This window comes from Fundulus heteroclitus, chromosome 16 (assembly GCF_011125445.2).
Source record: "Fundulus heteroclitus isolate FHET01 chromosome 16, MU-UCD_Fhet_4.1, whole genome shotgun sequence".
Lineage (NCBI taxonomy): Eukaryota > Metazoa > Chordata > Actinopteri > Cyprinodontiformes > Fundulidae > Fundulus > Fundulus heteroclitus.
The window spans coordinates 24,317,194-24,335,436 of NC_046376.1; the positions used below are offsets into that span (position 1 = coordinate 24,317,194).

The 18,243-nt window shown below is 40.9% G+C and overlaps 1 protein-coding gene across 7 annotated transcripts in view; it reads left to right on the forward strand.

Annotated features, from left to right (window-relative positions):
* Positions 1–17,881, forward strand: part of spag9a (sperm associated antigen 9a) — a 38,316-nt gene extending 20,435 nt beyond the window's left edge. For 4 of the 7 annotated variants that reach the window (XM_012881584.3, XM_021308094.2, XM_021308093.2 and 1 more), the window contains 22 exons: positions 102–116; positions 396–453; positions 568–720; positions 2,941–2,992; positions 3,088–3,218; positions 3,317–3,373; positions 4,274–4,438; positions 4,519–4,648; positions 7,951–8,040; positions 8,146–8,262; positions 8,354–8,528; positions 8,610–8,825; positions 9,293–9,503; positions 9,621–9,737; positions 9,995–10,075; positions 12,072–12,139; positions 12,270–12,418; positions 12,500–12,671; positions 12,817–12,930; positions 14,319–14,495; positions 15,251–15,388; positions 16,365–17,881. In XM_012881584.3, the coding sequence (XP_012737038.3) occupies positions 102–116; positions 396–453; positions 568–720; positions 2,941–2,992; positions 3,088–3,218; positions 3,317–3,373; positions 4,274–4,438; positions 4,519–4,648; positions 7,951–8,040; positions 8,146–8,262; positions 8,354–8,528; positions 8,610–8,825; positions 9,293–9,503; positions 9,621–9,737; positions 9,995–10,075; positions 12,072–12,139; positions 12,270–12,418; positions 12,500–12,671; positions 12,817–12,930; positions 14,319–14,495; positions 15,251–15,388; positions 16,365–16,483 (2,705 nt within the window). In that variant the 3' untranslated portion in view covers positions 16,484–17,881. The remainder of the gene's footprint in view (positions 1–101; positions 117–395; positions 454–567; positions 721–2,940; positions 2,993–3,087; positions 3,219–3,316; positions 3,374–4,273; positions 4,439–4,518; positions 4,649–7,950; positions 8,041–8,145; positions 8,263–8,353; positions 8,529–8,609; positions 8,826–9,292; positions 9,504–9,620; positions 9,738–9,994; positions 10,076–12,071; positions 12,140–12,269; positions 12,419–12,499; positions 12,672–12,816; positions 12,931–14,318; positions 14,496–15,250; positions 15,389–16,364) is intronic. The other 3 variants (XM_021308095.2, XM_021308096.2, XM_021308098.2) reach the window with 1 other exon arrangement.
* Positions 17,882–18,243: the final 362 nt, after the last annotated feature.

Sequence of the window (18,243 nt, forward strand, 5' to 3'; positions counted from 1 at the left end):
CTTCATCATTTTGGTCATTTCACTGTCTCATGCTTATCCCCATTTCTCTATCTCTCTCTCTCTGACTCTCCTGCCTGACTCGGATTGCATGGTTTTCTCAGACCTTAGTTTGATTGGTAAGACCTCACCTGCTCTATCCATTCCTCTCCTGTCAGTCACGTGACATGTGCTGTGCTGCTGTGTGTCGTCGTCGTCGTTCATTGTTTTTTGTGAAACCGACTGTAGTAGACATCCTAGTAGAAGATTTCTGTGTTCATGTTACTTTAGATTTAACTTTAGAGTTAGGTTGAATGGTATGTGTAGCGCTAACATAGTCAGAGCTTTAGGTCCATGTCAGTTTTTAAAATAGTTTTCTATTTCCTCACCTTTTTAATGTCGCTTCCGCTCCTCTTCAGGAATGGGTCGAGAAGTTGAGAATTTAATCCAGGAAAATTCACAGCTGCTTGAGACAAAGTGAGTACATTTTTTTTTTATAAAAATGCATCTCAGTATGTAGATAACTATTCTAATTGATTGAAATTCTCCTGTGCAATTACCCTCTATGTCTGATTTGGCTGTTTTTTCCAGGAATGCCTTGAATGTGGTTAATAAAGACTTGATCCTGAAGGTGGATGAGTTGACCTGTGAGAAGGATGTGCTGCAGGGAGAGATGGAGGCTCTGCTGCAGGCCAGAAACAAGTTGGAGGAAAAGAACAGAGAATTGGAAGAGGAGCTAAAAAAGTAAGTCAGAACAGGTAGCACTAAGGGCTGTTTTTTTTTTTTTTTAATTCCTTATCCGTTATACCTCCAATACATATATAAAGAGACCTAGAAGTTTATCTCAGCCGTATACCCTTGCATTTCCACTAAGCTCTGAAGTAAGAGGTAAATTAGTGAAATATTTTAAAGTATATCTCATTGCTGCAATGTTAAAGTTGTCCGGCTAGCAGTTTAAAAATAATAAACAGCTCATTACCACAAATAGTTTTTGTCACAGCAAAAATAATTCTGTGATTTAGCATGAAGAAAACATGGATTGTTTTACAGTAGTTTCATCTTCATGCCCAAACAGAATCACTCCAAACTACAGAAACTTGGTTATTGTTTCTAAAACATAACAACTGTATTTCTGTGTGGGTTTAAAGTAATATCCCCAACTACCATATTATTGCGCATGGCCTGGAAAAAAAAAAACACTCCCGCAATGCTGTATATCGCATTTGAAAGTGCAGAAGGAACGATTCGATCACTAGCATAGCTAGACAGCAACAGATTTTATTTCACATTGAAACGATTTGCTGCAAGTGCTGCACAATATCATACGGCAGATATATGTACCACTGCTACAGAATCAAATCCAGTTCAATTGAGTTCATTTCCATTTTTGTTTTGTTTTTTGAATAGCGCCAATTCACAAAACACGTCATCTCAAGGCACTTTTCAAAGTCAAATTCAGTCAAATCACACAGACAGATTCATCAAAAAGTCTGCAGATTACACAGAGTCTTGACCAGCAACATTCACTCCTACTGGAAGAGCGTAGAGACGCAGTGGACGGTCACTATCATTGAGTCATTGGCTTTGCAGCAATCCCTCATACCGAGCATGCACGTGGCAACAGTGGAGAGGAAAGCTCCCCTTTAACGGGAAGAAACTGCACTGCAACTCTGATAGCACCACCATGACCTAAAATGAACATGACATGATGATTTCATTCTACAATGCGCATAAGGTCACGACGCAGCAGAACACTGTGGCTTTCACCCATTGATTTAAGTATAGTAAGAGCGGTAGCGTAACAAAAATGTCACACATGCTTGAAAGATGTGGCAGGACTCAATGTTCAAAAAATTAAAACCATGATTTTCTAACATTTAGACCCGCATTACACATTTCTCTCAGTGCTAGCACGCATAACAAGCAGGGAAACTGTGACAGAAAAGCCAGCGTTACACATTAGTCAAGACTTCCTAGAGACACAGAGACTCTACTTTGACTCTAGTTAGACAAGTAAATGATGTTGCTTTCATGAGGTGTTTGATAACATGACAGATAAGATTAAACAAAAACAAAATAAGTGAAGACATCTATATAAATAAGGGCATATACCTATTTGCACACATACTGCCTATAAACATACACGTACATACAGATGGAAGTATGCATTAGCTGTATATACATATGGGTGCATGGCTGTACATGCTAACATATCACACCTACATATTTTCAGACATATTTAAAAGATACCTGCAAATATATAAAACGTACAGTTAAAAATACAAAAATGAAACACTAAAGAAGTACGCAGCAGTCACAAGTGAATGCCTGTTCCCACTGGACACCCAACGACACACTGCGAATCCAAAGACATATTCCAAATCCAGTAACCATTTCTTAAAGATCAAGTTCTCTTTCAGCACATGAATAAAAGTTATTCTTTAAATATGAGTTTTTGATAACTTGAGACACCTGCATGACGGTCGTAAAGCAAGCAGACCTGGGAGTGAAAAGTCTCCAATGACATTAGTAGCACGCTGGCGACATCCAGTTGTGATATCAAACTTGTACAGCTTAAAGTTAGCAGAAATTATGGTTAGGAGAGGTTAATCTGAGATGATTTATACTGAAACGTGGACACAAAATGTGTAGCACTTTCTCACCACAGAGCTCCACATTCAGGGTAATCTTACTTGGGCCAATTTGGGGGAAGAATATCGCTGCTGTTTGAGCATTTTGGTCTGTGCCGTTCCAAAATGGGTTTCGGGGACTCAATAGACTCGAGCATCTGGTCAGCATCTATTAATCTCTCTGTATTGCCTCAGATTTATAAAGTTTTTTTTCTTCAAAATTTCATCTAGACATTAGAAAAAAAGTTTTAGTTTTTTTTGTCATTGCTCTTTAGCACTTCAAACTTTTCAGTGTTTCTTGTATGTCCAGTTAAGCGTAACCGATCTTTTCCAGAGTACGACAGGAGGTAGAGGAAGTGAAGTACAAAAGCAAAGATGAAGAAGACGTGAGTATCTTTTTTTTCATCTGTACAATTATTCTTTTCTTTTTATCAAAAGTGAAAAAGAATAACGTCTGCATTTCTGTGTTGCCTTGCCACAGAGTGAAGTACCGACAGCTCAGAGGAAGCGCTTCACCAGAGTGGAAATGGCCCGAGTGTTGATGGAGAGGAACCAGTACAAGGAGCGGCTGATGGAGCTCCAGGAAGCTGTGAGGTGGACGGAGATGATCCGGTAGCTAAATAAATGGATCAAGCTTCTACCGTCAATGCGTTTGACTGTGTGTCTGTAGACATCAGTCTTCAGGAACATCCTCATGTTCTCTCCTGCAGGGCTTCAAGAGAGAATCCAACTCTTACAGAAAAAAAGAAATCAAGCATCTGGCAGTTGTGAGTCTGAATGTACCTAATTGCACACCTTTTTTAAGACTTTACTCAGAAAACCCTTAAAAGATCTCCTCAAAGCTAACTTATCTTTAAACCCATAAATCTGTTCTTTCCATTATCTGTGCGTGGATTTGGGTTTTGAATGGGCAGCGTTAGGTAAACAGGATTTGACCTTGTGGAACCTTGTTAAACTCCCCCCTCTACTGGCAAAGAACCGTTCCTGAGTTTCTAATGTATCTTTATCCACAGTCTTTGCACTGACTGGTTGTTAATATTACTAACTTCTTAGACAAGACTCTCCTTGTGTTCCTGGGTCTTTCTTGTCTCCTGCTTGCTCTGTGCCTTTTTGATGTTTTTCTACTTTGTCTACTCTCAGGCAGCTGAAGGTAGACCACATATACACATTTTTTTTTTTTTTGCTTAAAACCCTTTTTATGACTCCATATTAATATGTTTCTGTTTTGCATATAGATGTTTTAAAGAGATCTGTAGATTTTTCCTTTTTATTTTATTTTTTTTATTTTTTGTCAGGATCAGATCAGAATGTAAAAGGGTCCAAAAAATCTTAGGCAGATGTGTTGGATGTTTTAGGAATGGAGAGTTTTACACAGTCAGTCACATCTGATGTGATTTAAATTAGATAGTTTTTTAAATAATTGCAGCAATAAATCTTGGAAAACTTCTTAATTAGTTGTTTTCTCATTAATTTGACTGTAGAAAGATGTTAGAAAAGTGCTGAGTTTTACTACAACTCCCAGCATGCCTCCTTGTTTGTCGTGGTACAGTTAATGTTGGTGCTCCTTTACTGTCTGGTTGGTGACCCCCCCCTCTACCTTGCTCTTCCCCCCGCAACCCTGTTTGCTTTGTGTCCCTCTCGACTTTCTGTAACCTCGCCACCTGCAGCTTCAGCAGACTGTTTAGCACCTCCACCAATTCCCCGCCTATGAAGACAGCCGAGGACCCGTCCAAATTAAAGTACAACTCCCCAGGCAGCCTGGTGAAGAGGAGCAGCACCTTCTCGCAGTTCCCCACCGAAAAGTCCAAGATATTTGACTTCATGATTGAAGGGTACGTGACGTTACGACACGCAGGGCATGCATGGATACCGTGCATCTGTTTGCTAAAGATGTTTGCCTCTCTTTATGTAGAACGGAGCAGTGCAGCTCCCCCTCACATAAGGAGAAGAAGAAAGCCCAGTACCGGCAGGTTAAGGCCCACATGCAGAAAGAGGACGGGCGGGTCATGGTGCACGGCTGGAGCCTGCCGAGCAAACACAAGGTGTGAAATGTTGACTCTGTCTTGACACATTTGGATCTTAACAAATGTGTCCCGTTATAATCAAAACCTTTAATATTTTATGTTGGGATTGATTTTAATTTGGAATTTTACCCCAAAACTGTTTTTGTAAACAATTTTTTTTTTGGAAAATCAGAAATATGTGGTGTGGGTTAGTCAGGCACTATAAGCAAAATAGGTCAAGTTAAGTCAAACGGATGGAGAGCATCCTTGAACGTCCATTTTACGTTTCGCCCCAGGTTCTGGGGTGGATTTAGAAAACTATTGCATGCTGCATTTTTTTATTTCTCTCTGGGGAAAAAATGAACTCACTTAATAAAATGTTCTTTTTAACCTCATAATAATGAACTATAGGTGTTCGTCTATCAAAATAAAGGAGCCCAGCAAAATAGATCCAAGTTTGTGAGTGTAAAAAAAAATGGGAACGAGTTAAAGGAGGTGACTATTGTTCCAAGGCGGTGTTGACTTGAGTAGGACTGATTGTTCTGAAAACGTTGCACCTAGCTCTCTTGTTCTACCTTCTTAAAATGGTTTCTTTCTTTTTAAATGGCTCTAAAATCATATTTTTATTCAGAATTTTAGCGCTAGTCTTGTAATTTGATGCTCATAAGAGGCAAATATTTACCGTATTTATAAATCCCACTTTTTTTCATAGTTTGGACGATCCCGCGATTTATAGCCAGGTGCGACTTATATATCAATTTCAAATGGTAATCCACACTTACCAACATGAACCAAGCAGTAAACATTGCCGTCTATAGCCACAGGAGGGCGCTCTAGGCTTGTGAAAACGATATGCTTCTCCTGTGCCACTTACAAATGAATCGAAACATTAAGTTAGATACATTCACGCAGTGGAGCATCGCGTGGTGCAGCTAGGAGAGCCCAGACTGAGACGGAACCCTGTTATTGGGCTAATAGCTAATAACAACTAGCGCTAGCTTACAGGTCTGTTGTCCGGGGCGGGTTACAACTTTGCTTATTCACGTGAGCTTTACGTTGCTCTGACACATCTGCATCGTACTGTTAGCTTAGCACGTAGCACCGCTACGCTCCTGGTCTAATTTCAGCGTGAACAACTCTCAACGTAACGGGCCTTTACGTTAAAATGCGCTGACGAGAACTTTCCGGGTTGTTACGCTAATTTACTCACTGAGCTATATTATACACTGGAGTGCTAATCGCCCGCTGTTAGAACGAGTCGCTTTGAAGCCACCAGCCGCCATATTGGTACTCCCTATTTCCCCCCAGTAACTAGGGAATATATGCGCTACAGCATCGAATAACGAGGATTTTCTCATGTTCAGGGGGGGCTTAAAACTTTTAAAATGTCAAATGCCGTATACTTTTATGTTATGTTCTAAAACTATCTGTGTGTGTGTGTATATGTAGCATTTATAAATATATAAATAACAATATACAAAACATATATTTACATATATGTATACATATATATATATTAGGGCTGGGCAACGATTAAAATATTTAATCGCGATTAATCGCCCTGATTAATCGCGATTAATCGCATTGTATTTACAAACTCCAAGAATGAATTCAAAAGTAGTGTAAAGAGCACTTTAATTTAAATGTTCTGCTGCCATATGAACAAAAGTGTTGTAACATTTGTAGCACTTATTTTATACTGGATATTTTCAACCCATCTATTGAATTTAGTGCACTACTTGATCTTTTCTTCATAAGAGAACAGCAAGCACTGCAGCCAAAATATGGCCTTTTTTGACCTGCTGTATATTAGCCAGTCCCTAAGCTTGATGTATCATGAAACTGTTGACCTTTTGGGTTTTGTGGTTTTTATTTTATTATTACAATTAAATAATAATAATAATAATAATAATGTTCAGTGTTTTTTCGCTAATCCACCTCTTATATATTTCAATCCTTATGTAATTTTGTCTGTGTTGTGTGCACCTGCCTGTTGCTTTAATCCTATAAATTTCCCCGTCGTGGGATAAAAAAAGGATTAGCTAATGTTATCTTATCTTAAATAACACTTTTTAATATATGTACTGGGTTCTTTCAAGGTCTTAATTACATGTTATGTGTGGGCTCCAGTAACATCCATCCATCCATCCATCCATCCATCCATCCATCCATCCATCCATCCATCCATCCATCCATCCATCCATCCACTGATCTACCTGGATGTTCCCTGGAGGACTGAAACGCCTCAGTCAGAGACGTCTGTGGGTCTGTCGGGGCAATGACAGAAGTTTCGTCTTCTCTCTCCGTTTCTGGGGCTCGACGTTTTCATGTTTTTTCACGTGCTTAGATAAATTTGTTGTGTTTCCACTGAAATGAACCGGCTTTTTACAAAACATACAGCTTGATTTCATTTACGGTATTAAAATAAAGCCAAACGGTGCTACTTCCTCTGTTCATGTTTTTTCGCTGCTGCGGTCTCTCTCAGCTGTTTGTTTGTTAAGTTTGTGTGAGAGCTGAGCGGGCGGGCCAGGCTGAGCCTGCGTGCTGATTGGCTGGCGCCGCTGAGCCATGTACGAGAGGGGAGGGGGAGCGGGAGAGTGCTGCCGTGAGAGCACGCTGCAGTCAGCGCGCCTGCTGACTGACACTGACTGAAAGCATGCGAGCAACATGCGTTAATGCGCGATAAAATAAATATCGCCGTTAATAGTGTAATGAATTAACGCGAAATTAACGCGTTAACTTGCCCAGCCCTAATATATATATACATATACACATACTTATATATACATATTTAATATGAATAACATGTAAAATACTCAGCACCTAATTTCCTAGTAGTTTATAGTGTTAGTACATCCACTGATTGTATAATTACCTGTGAAACGTTTTCCCTCAGCCAGAAAACTGCTTGTTGTTGCAACCAAATCCTATGGGATTCTGTGAGAGTAGGGAGTAGCAAGATGGCGGCCAGTGACTTCAGTTTTTTGGCAAAATCACTCCAGTGTATAATATAGCCCAGTGAATTTACTCCATCCAGCCTCCCAGGTATGCTCCATATTATTCAGCCGATTGTGGATGCAGCTGTGTAATTGAAAAAGTCCACGTACCAGATTTAATGTCAGTTTTTAGTCTTCAATTGTGTGAAATGAATGTCTAAATAAATGTGATTTCTAGTCCGGATCGATTTATATATATTTTTATCCTCTTTATGACGCATTTTTTGACTGATGCGACTTATAGTCCTAGAAATACGGTATATGCTTTCTTGTTGTTTGTGTACTTGACCTTCAACAACTCTCACTCATATTTCTGGTTTTCTTTAACTGGTTTCATTCCTGCAGGTTGCAAATGGGGGACAGATGGAAAACAAAATGAATCTACCGGTGCCGGTCTACCTGCGGCCTTTGGACCAGAAAGATGCTTCTATGAAGGTACAGCAGTGAAGCGTTAGAAAACATGGAAATGAAAGCTGCTGCATTTTAGGGGGAACTTTCTGAGGAGACATTTGTATCAAACTCTTTGTCTCTGTTGCTCAGCTGTGGTGCGCTGCAGGGGTCAACCTGTCTGGGGGTCAGACGGTTTCCTCCTCAGAGCTGGCAAAGCAGATAAAGGGCTCCCAGAGCAGCCTGGACCAGCTGGAACAAGAGAACAAGGTAAGCTGTTCGTAGAAGTTCAATGTCATGTTTAAACGGGATATAAGTGAATATTTTTTTTTTCATTTGTGTGTGATGCTTTGAAAAACAGGAGAAAGCGGAGAAGGAGCTGACTGTCCAGGATGAGATCTCCAGTCGCGTGTGGGTGTGCTTGAGCACCAGTTCCTCCACTAAAGTTATGGTACTTGACGCCACACAGCCCACCGACCTGCTCGACGCCTTCTACGCCTGCAACACCCATGTGGTCTGCATCGCTAGTGTACCTGGTAGGCTGAGGGGCCACCCGTCATATTCATCTTGATTGACCACACCTCTTATTAAGATCGTCTTGATTGTGCTGCTCTCAGGCGTGTTGGAGTCAGACTATCCTGCCGGGGAGGAGGTACCCCAGGACCCGGAGGCCGGCCAAGGGGATGTGGTGTCGTTGGCGGGGAGCGTGGCCAGCGTGGGCTCAGCAGGCAGCGATGGGGCCGCAGCAGCCGAAGGCGTCACGGCCGTCCCTCAGACAGCAAGCTTAGGTGTCTCTGAGCAGCCAGCGGAGTACGGCGCCACTTCAGGCTCAGGTAGGGAGCAGATGTATATAAAAGGTATCCTTTTTCAAACATCGCAAAGATCTTCTGCTGTTACCTCGCAGAATTACATGAAGTATGAGTATCAGTTCTGGTGTTGGTGGGCGTTAAAGACCTCCAGCCAGATGACAGAGTCCCCGAGAGAAGCACAGTCTAGCCCCCCTACCCGGGTCGCAAAGATGGCCGGGTACTCCTCACTGCACAGAGGTCTCCACATTTTACCAACGCCCAATCCTCTTTGCATCCCAGAGGGGCTGTGAGTAGAGCCGCTGCTCCTCCACATCGAGAGGAGTTAGCTGAGTTGGCTCGGACATTATGTATCATTTGTGTAGTAAAGTAAATCTTTTGAGAGCTCTTGTGCTCCGTCGGTCTTTAAGTCGTACACTTCCTAACCACATTCACTCTGACCAACCATTGTCTTAGTCACTGATGCTGCAGAATTTCATATTCAATTCCCACAGTCCAGCTGTCCAGGGAGACGAGCCCAACAGAGGATGGGGTTCCTACGGCCGAAGAGGCGACAGAAGCGACAGAGGCCAACGCTGGCGTGGGTGAAGAAGGAGAGGAGGACCAGGGATCAGATCCAAACCAGCCTGGAATTTACACAGAGCACGTGTTTACAGACCCTCTGGGGGTAGGACCCACCGACTCCTGTCCAGCCGAAGCACAGAGGTGAGAATGAGACAGGGGGCAGTAATTGAACTTAACCTGATTATATTCATTGACAAACTGATATTGTTGAGACATCAGCTGATTCTATTTTTCTTTTTTTTCTTTTTTTGCCTTCAGGAGCTCTGGGCAGGATGGTGAGCCTTGCCGGCCAGAAGTCACGGATACGTCAGATAGTGAAGTCCTGAGGATGAGCAGCGCTCTTCCAACCATGTGGCTTGGAGCTCAGAACGGATGGTGAGCACGGTGGACTCCACCAGAGGGCGCTGTTAGTTCAGCTAAAATAAAAGTGCAGCTCCACTATTAATGAGCAAGCTTATTGAAAGGAAATCAGAAAACGTTGGTAATAAATGTAGTCAATGGATAATCTAGATAAATGGATAATGTTAGCATTGATCTGATGATTTGTCCATAATTGTTTATGACCTCAAGTATTTAATTTGACCTGGGAACCCTCTACTAAAGTCCTAACTTAATTTCTCTTCATCCTACAGCCTGTATGTGCACTCGTCTGTGGCGCGATGGAGAAAGTGTCTCCATGCCATCAAGCTCAAAGACTCCATCCTCAGCATTGTGTAAGTAAAGTGTTAGACGTTCCAGACAAACAGCAACATCCACATTTATTGACTCCCCTGGGGATGGTGTATAAAAGGTTTTGTGTATAATTCGTTTTTTCACAGCAGCTGTATAATCCTCTACTAAAATGTTGTAGAAAAAACCTTTTACAACTCATTTTCAGTTTTCTCGCAAAGGCAACCAATCTCCTCCGGGTATTTCAGAGTCAATGATGCCATTCACGCTAACGAGGTTCGGCAGTGAAAAAGGCCCACAGATCTTCTGCAGCCATATGGTGCTTTTCCTTAAATTCATGCTTTGTTCTACATCAGAGTCACCTGGAGTGACTGTTGCCAAAACGATCAATCTTCAGTCTCATCTGAGCAAAATGGTTCCAGATAAAGTCCCAATAGAGATTAACAACCTCAGCACGTTTACATTTGTGATGGTAGAACAATAGTTTTTCCTAACATGCCTCCCATGCAGTCTAATAATTGTTACTGAGACTTAATGACTCTCCGTCTCTGACAGTGAGCTTTAGTTTTGTTTTTTACCTTCGTTACCATTCTGCTCATTGTGCCTAGTGATCAAATTGGGTCTTTAACCAGCCTTGGTTCGTATAATTTAGGTGCTATAAACTTTTTATTTATTTCTCTGACTAGAAATGTTATCTGAACGTTTTTTATTTTTTTTTTGTCCTTCCAATTTTGAAGATTGCCAAATAGATATAGAGGCTTCTGTGTGACGTGTGACCAATAAACAGGAATTTATTGGTTTCTCGTGTTGAATGTTCCTAAGGCACTGATTAATTCAATTTTAAATTTTTTTTTAAGATTTCATTTTTGGAAAAGCTCATTGTGTAATACCACTAGCAGCAAACGTTTTGTTATATTTTGATTGTTTAAAGTGACAGGGCCGCCATCTTGTTTTACAAGCATGTTTCACAGCTTGCATTAAAGGCTGGTTCACACAGCAGGATTTTAAACTAGTCTGCCTATTTTCAAAGCCTGAGGGACACCACACGTAAAAATAAAAATCTTTAGATAAAACAGGTTTGCTCGAGCTCAACACAGCACACACGAACAGATTTCACTTGGGACCGTTCAGATGTAAGATGGGAAATCATGCGAAACCTTTCAAGATTAAAGGTGAGTTTCTGAGAAAATTAACACGGGTGACGAGGAAGAATAATGCCGATAGTTTCTGGACTGATTTTAATGGAGAAAAAACATAAGAAACAGAAAAGGCGTTGGTTAAAGGAGAGGAGACAACGTGACCGGGGGGGGTTCTGCGTTTGCTGCACTTTGATATAGAGTTGTTGTTTTTTTTCTCTCTCCGGGTTTCCCTCACCTCGCTTTTTGATTGGGAACACCACACATGCTAGGATATCAGGGCAAGACAATCCAACATGTTAAATATCCCTGATTTGAGGTCGGAGCGGTCCTGACGTTCCCCAGAGCGGACCCAATCACTCCTAACACGCCACACACAGCAGGAATATCTCTTAAAATGATCTTAAGAGACACGTTGATAGGATAGGAAAGAGGAGATTGGGGCAAAAATCCTGCCATGTGAACCAGGCTTCACTTGCACTTTGCATTCAGGTCAAATCCCAGATGAAATGCTTGACATAAGAGCAAGTTTTTAAAATAATTTCTTTAAATTCTTTTTGTGAACTGAAAAAGAGGGGAAAAAATCAATTAATTGGATTTGGTGTAATAAAATCAGATGTTTTATTTTTAAGCCATATTGCCCAGCCCTAGCACCGATCAACCTTAAAAAGTAAAGTGAAAATCAATAGGATGTTTCGGTTATCATGAAATGTTAGAGGTTTCCTCCTCTAAAATGGTCTCAAAATAAAGGTTTTATTTCTGTTTCTATTTTAAGATAATGGTAATGTAATTAAACATCAGCTTATTTTAAGGCCTTGTATACATCTTTACCAGCAGTGGCAATAATTGTGGAGGATGCGGTAATGCAGAAAAGATCTCTTCAAGATATATTTGCTTGTTGCAGGCATGTTAAAGGGAGGGTGCTGGTGGCTTTGGCTGATGGGACATTAGCAATTTTCCACAGAGGAACTGGTAAGTGTGGAAAAAATATAAATACCACTAAGATTTTCAGTTTTTGTCTTTGGATCTTTGAGAATTTCTTACCTTACCAAGGCTCATTTCGCCGATTTTAGCATTTTTACCCTGTTTTTGCTGTATCCAGACGGTCAGTGGGATCTGACCAACTACCACCTGTTGGATCTGGGGCGGCCACACCACTCCATCCGCTGCATGACGGTAGTCCATGACAAGGTGTGGTGTGGCTACAGGAACAAGATCTATGTTATCCAGCCCAAAACCATGAGGATAGAGGTACGCCGGCTCTGTTAAATCCCGTTTCAGCCAGCAGAAGGTGCGTAACATTTGACGTTGTTGTTCTTTCTCAATTTTCAGAAGTCCTTTGATGCTCATCCTCGCAGAGAGAGTCAGGTGCGCCAGCTGGCCTGGGTAGGAGACGGTATCTGGGTGTCCATCCGGCTGGATTCAACACTGCGCCTGTTTCACGCCCACACCTACCAGCACCTGCAGGACGTGGACATCGAGCCTTACGTCAGCAAGATGCTGGGTATGACTGCCGTTTGCTGTTACTTGAGACCGTATAAAGTTATCTGAGACCATGCGTATTGCTCCAGAACACGTGAATTACATTTTTAATCATCTGCATGTTTTTAAGAAGATACTGAACTCAATTATACTCGTTTCCATTTCAGGCACTGGCAAACTGGGCTTCTCTTTTGTGAGAATCACAGCTCTGGTTGTTTCCTGCAACCGTCTGTGGGTGGGGACGGGAAACGGAGTCATCATCTCCATCCCATTATCTGAAGGTACCACAAGCCTACATAATATAATTACCAAAAGGTGGATAAGATAAGATAAGATAGGTTTATTGATCTCACATTAGAGAAATTCACATGTCACATCGGCTCAGTAATCAGTAATCAGAAGAAGGTGGCAAAAGTAGGACAAGGTGCATCAGGTATATACAGTGTGTCCTCGTTTATACAGTGGATCAAAACGAAGTAGATAAGAAAATAAGAATAGAAAATACAAAATAGAAATAAGGCAGAGGATGTCTTATGTACATTCACGGTGACTTATATACATGTGTATTGACATATATTCAGGTGTAATAGCAGCCGAGTCACTTCTTTCAGGATTATTGCACAATGTACATTATTGCATTATTGCACATTGTAATTTAATACATTGTACATTATTGCACAATGTATTAAATAGAATTGCACATTAGATATTGCACGTAGGTTATTACAGTTACATTGAATTAGAGCCAAAATACTTGCATCCAGGTACAAAATTGATCCAGGTGCCGTTGGATATCACTAAAGGCCTTTAATGCTCTGTCATTTATTGCTATATTTGTAGCACCACATTAGCATATTGAATATTTAGCTCTTCAACAGTCAATGCTGTGTTTTTATTTGTTTTCCTACGATTTGCTGAATTGCTAAGCTAACTGACGCGTCAATGTTTTGACAGGACTCACTGATAATTTGACCTGTATCAGATTTTTAGTGCCAGACCAGTTCAATGTCTGCAGCAAAAGCTCCTTCTAACTTTTAAAACTGAGCCTTTTGCTTTGAGCATCTCAGGATTTAAGAAGATTTAAAATGTTTCAGCGGCTCTCTGCACAGCCCTCTCACCCAGACAGCTGCCGGGGATACGTGTCTCGCTGCACACGACACAGACAGAGCAGCAACTGCAGAAGCCAAAAGAGTTTCTGTGTTGTTGCAAAGAATGAAAAGGGTTGAAAAAGGGTTGAATGAAAAATGAAAAATTCAGTTGTCAAGGATAACTTCCTGTTTCTTAAAAATTTCCACCTCCGAAATTTCACAGGCGAGGGATCTGGGAGAAATGAAATCACGGAGGATGTGAGCAATGTCTGTATGTGTTCTCCTCCTCTGTCTGGTTTTCTACTCGCTCAGTTCATTTTACCGGCCTGTCTTTGATATATATTTGCTCTAAAACAAGGTCAGACTGCAGACATGATTAACATTCTGGGCACAAGACATAGAATAAAGGAAACTTTGGTTGCCATGGACACTGCTCTCCAGTCCACCGGATCTGAGCTCCATTTGTCACGTTTATACTTTTATCCAGGCCCCTTTCTTAACCCGATTGTTTCAAAACAGGGCGATGCACGCATTTTAACATCAACAGGTTTTATTAATATCTTCCTCTCTTGTTTCTCTAGCTAACAAGACAACAGGACTAGTGCCAAATCGCCCCGGTAGCGCCGTACGGGTCTATAGTGATGACTGCTCAGAGGGAGTTGGGCCGTGCAGCTTCGTGCCGTACTGCTCCATGGCCCACGCCCAGCTCTGCTTCCACGGACATCGAGATGCAGTGAAGTTCTTTGTCACAGTCCCAGGTAAGAGCCAAGGGCTGACCCGGCAGACAAACTGTTTATCAGGTTTAGATTTGTTTAAGCTGCTTATAAAATCATGTTGTGCTTATTCCGCTCAAGTAAAGTCTGGCCTTTGCTGTTTTTTTACAGTCTATTACTCTTTAAGTTCCCTTTAAACAATGATTTTAAAGAACATTTTTAATGTTTGGGTCATGGTGTCAAACATTGGTTGTGACAAAATCAGGAGAAACAGAGCTTGATCCAAACATTAAAAAAGCTGCATTATAGATCATTTCTTTGTTGCTAAACATTTACCGTCCTACCTTTTTATTTTTTTCTTATGGATCACAAATTTCAGCTCTTTGCTGCAACTACTTTGTTTTGATACTAAAAATGCAAGAGTGATAAATACAGACAGAATAGACTCAGTCAGGGTTTGGCGGACTTACATCCTTCCTTGTTTGTTTGTTTATTTGCTTATTTTTGCTCTGCTCTAAAAGTCATTAACTGAGCAGCATAAATACAGAGTTAGTCTGATTATCAACATTTGTCAGGCCTAAAGCTGTATTATGATGTTTGTTATTTACAGCAACTTTTATTTTAAGGCTTTAATGTCTGTGTTTTAACATATTTTTAAAAAGAAATGTTTTTTTTGTTTAAACTGATTTACTTTCTGTGTTTGTCTTTTTTCCTTTAAGCTGCAGCTCAGCTAAAATCTCAAAAGTCATTGAAAAAAAAACCTGTTATGGACTGTTTTTTTATTCGTCTTTCTGTCCCAGGTCAAGCCATGCCTCCTCCGGGCAGTGCGGATTCGGGTTCTGATGATCCTCCATCTGAATGCTCAGATACAGCAACCTCTGAGCCAAAAACATACCTGGTCATGAGCGGAGGAGAAGGTTACATCGACTTTAGAATCGGTGAGTCCAACGCATATAAATACATGCAGAGTGGCTCTGCATGTAGGGCCAGTGTCACTTTCAGATGTTGTCCCCTGTCCTCCATGGTGTATCAAGTGGCTAACCTGCTTCCCTAACACGCAGTCAAGCTGTACGGAGCTCTGCTAATCAGCTAATGTTCAGCTAGGGTATGTTGAAGCAGACGTATCTTGATGAGTATCCTGTTCACTTCAACTGGAAAACAAACAAACCTCTCAGGAGAAGAGAAAATAAAAAGCTACAATAACCTGGTTAGATCAGTTTGCACACTGTTGACATAAAACCTTTTTGAAACACCTGACTCAGTTTCAGCATTCAGTGTTTTTGGGTACTCGCCTGCCAACAGGTGTAGTGAGTCTGGTGAAACTGCAATAAATGTGTTTTCTGGTTATTTTCTAATTCTTTGGCCAAAACCTGAATTTGAGAGAGGTTACAATTGCTTTATCTACAATAGCTTTTCACAGTATTCTAATTTTTGTAGCTGTATTTTAGAGTCATAATCTGGAGTTAACGTTTCTTCAGATAGAGCTGGAGTTTACGTTGAGGGAGCTTGGAATTATGATGAGACTAAACTACCGACCAGTTTTGGCTCAAACCCTCCATCGAGGAGTCTGCCAGAAAGATAATACATAAAGAAAGATGGTGTTTTTTAGCATCACGGTGACTCCAAGCATACATCACATCAACAAAAGAACGTATTCACGAAAGGAAAATGAAGGTTTTACCAGAGTCAAGATGGCTCTGATGAAAATTGTTCTCCTTCCAAAACAATAATGTCTCATATGTGGAAAAGGTTTTCAAAGGATTTGTCATTGACTTTTTTTTTTCATCCACCCAACCTGGCATTTTAACAAGGGTGTGTGCAGTCGAGACACACATTTAAGGTCGAGCACTACAGGCGATGCCCCGCCTACTGTGATGCAACACTGTTTGCTTGACTTATCTTCCTCCTCCTCAGGCGACGAAGGCAGCGAGCTGGAGGGCTTAACAGAGCAGGCCAGCAGCCAGCCGGTGGCGCCCGCCAAAGCCGAGCGCAGCCACCTCATCGTCTGGCAGGTGGCCACGCCTCACGGGTGAAAAACACCCGGCAGACTGCTGCATCAGCCACGGGCGCCGTCCAGCAAGCCCACAACGTCCCGCTCCCAGTTTTTTCACCATCCTCTATGCCCGAGTAGACGACTTCTTTGTAAAGAAAACAAAACGACTACGACGAAAAAAAAATAATATTTTTATTCAGTGTTTTGTACCATTTTACTCCTCACGAATTTCAAAACTGGTAAACCTATATTTATGTCGACTATGATTATGAAATCGTCCAGATGGCCCTGCTGCCGGGTTGCATGTAGGAAAAGCAGCCGCCCTGCAGCTTGATCATGTAATCGTTTACCTGAAAGGGGTTAGATATGAGGAAAAAAGGGACATTTTAGTTGTTTTCTGTCAGTGTAATTCTACTCTTTCTTTTTGCATAACTAGAATCAAAAGTAATGGGATCAAGCCTTGTTTCAGAGGCCATTTTACACTTTTAATTCTCACATCCAGGTCGCCACATGTAGAAACGTCCTTGCACTTCGGGAAGGTTTTCCTGTGAATAGAAGAACTAATTTAGCATTAGTTTGCATTAGGAAGTCCTGTTTCCTCACTAAAATATATCTGCTCGGCCACGCTGGAGCTAAACCTCCGTCCTGTCGGTGAAAACAAACAAGAAAAAAAAAAAAAAATGGCTGCCGGGGCCGTCAGCTCAGTGCTTCCTGTTTGCTTCAGCTCATTGGCACTTTAAAATGTTAAATGTTAAGTCTGGAGGGATGCGAGTGTAAGTAATGTAATCTTTGTCCTAAATTGTGTGAAGGAAAAATAAAAGCGTTCAAATATAATTTTTTTTTTTTTTTTTTTTTTTTTTGCAAGGATGTCACAGGAACCAAATGACGGAAGAAAAACAAGGGTCATGACACTTTTATTTATGAGTCAAGGGATTGTTGAGCTAATGAGTTGTTTTAAAATGTTATTGCAGGGACCACAAACACTAAAGAGAGTCTCCCTTTATTTCTCCATCTCTGCTGTTTTTTTATTTTTTTTTTATTTGTTTTGTGCTGGAGGTCTTAAATGCAATTATCATGACGTTTTTATTGTTATTTTTGACATGTCTTCATTTGGGAGATACTTTCATAAAGAAATGGGTGTTTTAATGACTGTAATAATAGCAGGATGGCTCTACGATTGCAGATGTTTTAATTTGTTTTTATATTAAAAGAGCTGGGCCAAGTTTGATCCCAAGTCCATTTCATAGCAGTAACTTTATATTGTGTTCGTGTGCCATTCCAGTATTTATTTTCTCCTTTGTTAAGGAACCCGTTTGGGCTCAGAATGTAACTTTCTACATGAACAAAGTATCATAGGAGGCTATTGTGAACAACATAGTCCAATAAGTTTACATGATTGTTAATAATGGTTCAATAAAATAGATTAATGCCAACAAAAGTCTGTGTGTGTGTGTTATTTTAAAGAAAACAACTATCTGTAGAATCTTAGCTGTTTGTCGTTATGTTGGATGGAAAGGACAACAGTGTGTCTGTGTTTTATGTTGGGGTCTAAATGCAATATTAGTGCTTTCATTTGTGCAGATGTGTGCTATGTTGTCCATTTTATTTAAAAAAAGATCTTTAGCTGTTGCAACTTAGCGTCTCTGAAGGCTTAAAAAAAATGGTCCCCCTCCCCCCGTTGTTTTGTCATAAATCTTTAGGCGTTTAAGTTTATGGGATTTCTTTCTGTTTTTCCTGATCATGTTCTCTAGTTGCTTCCATGAAGTTCATACATTTGTGAGTTAGTGTATTGTGTTGTCG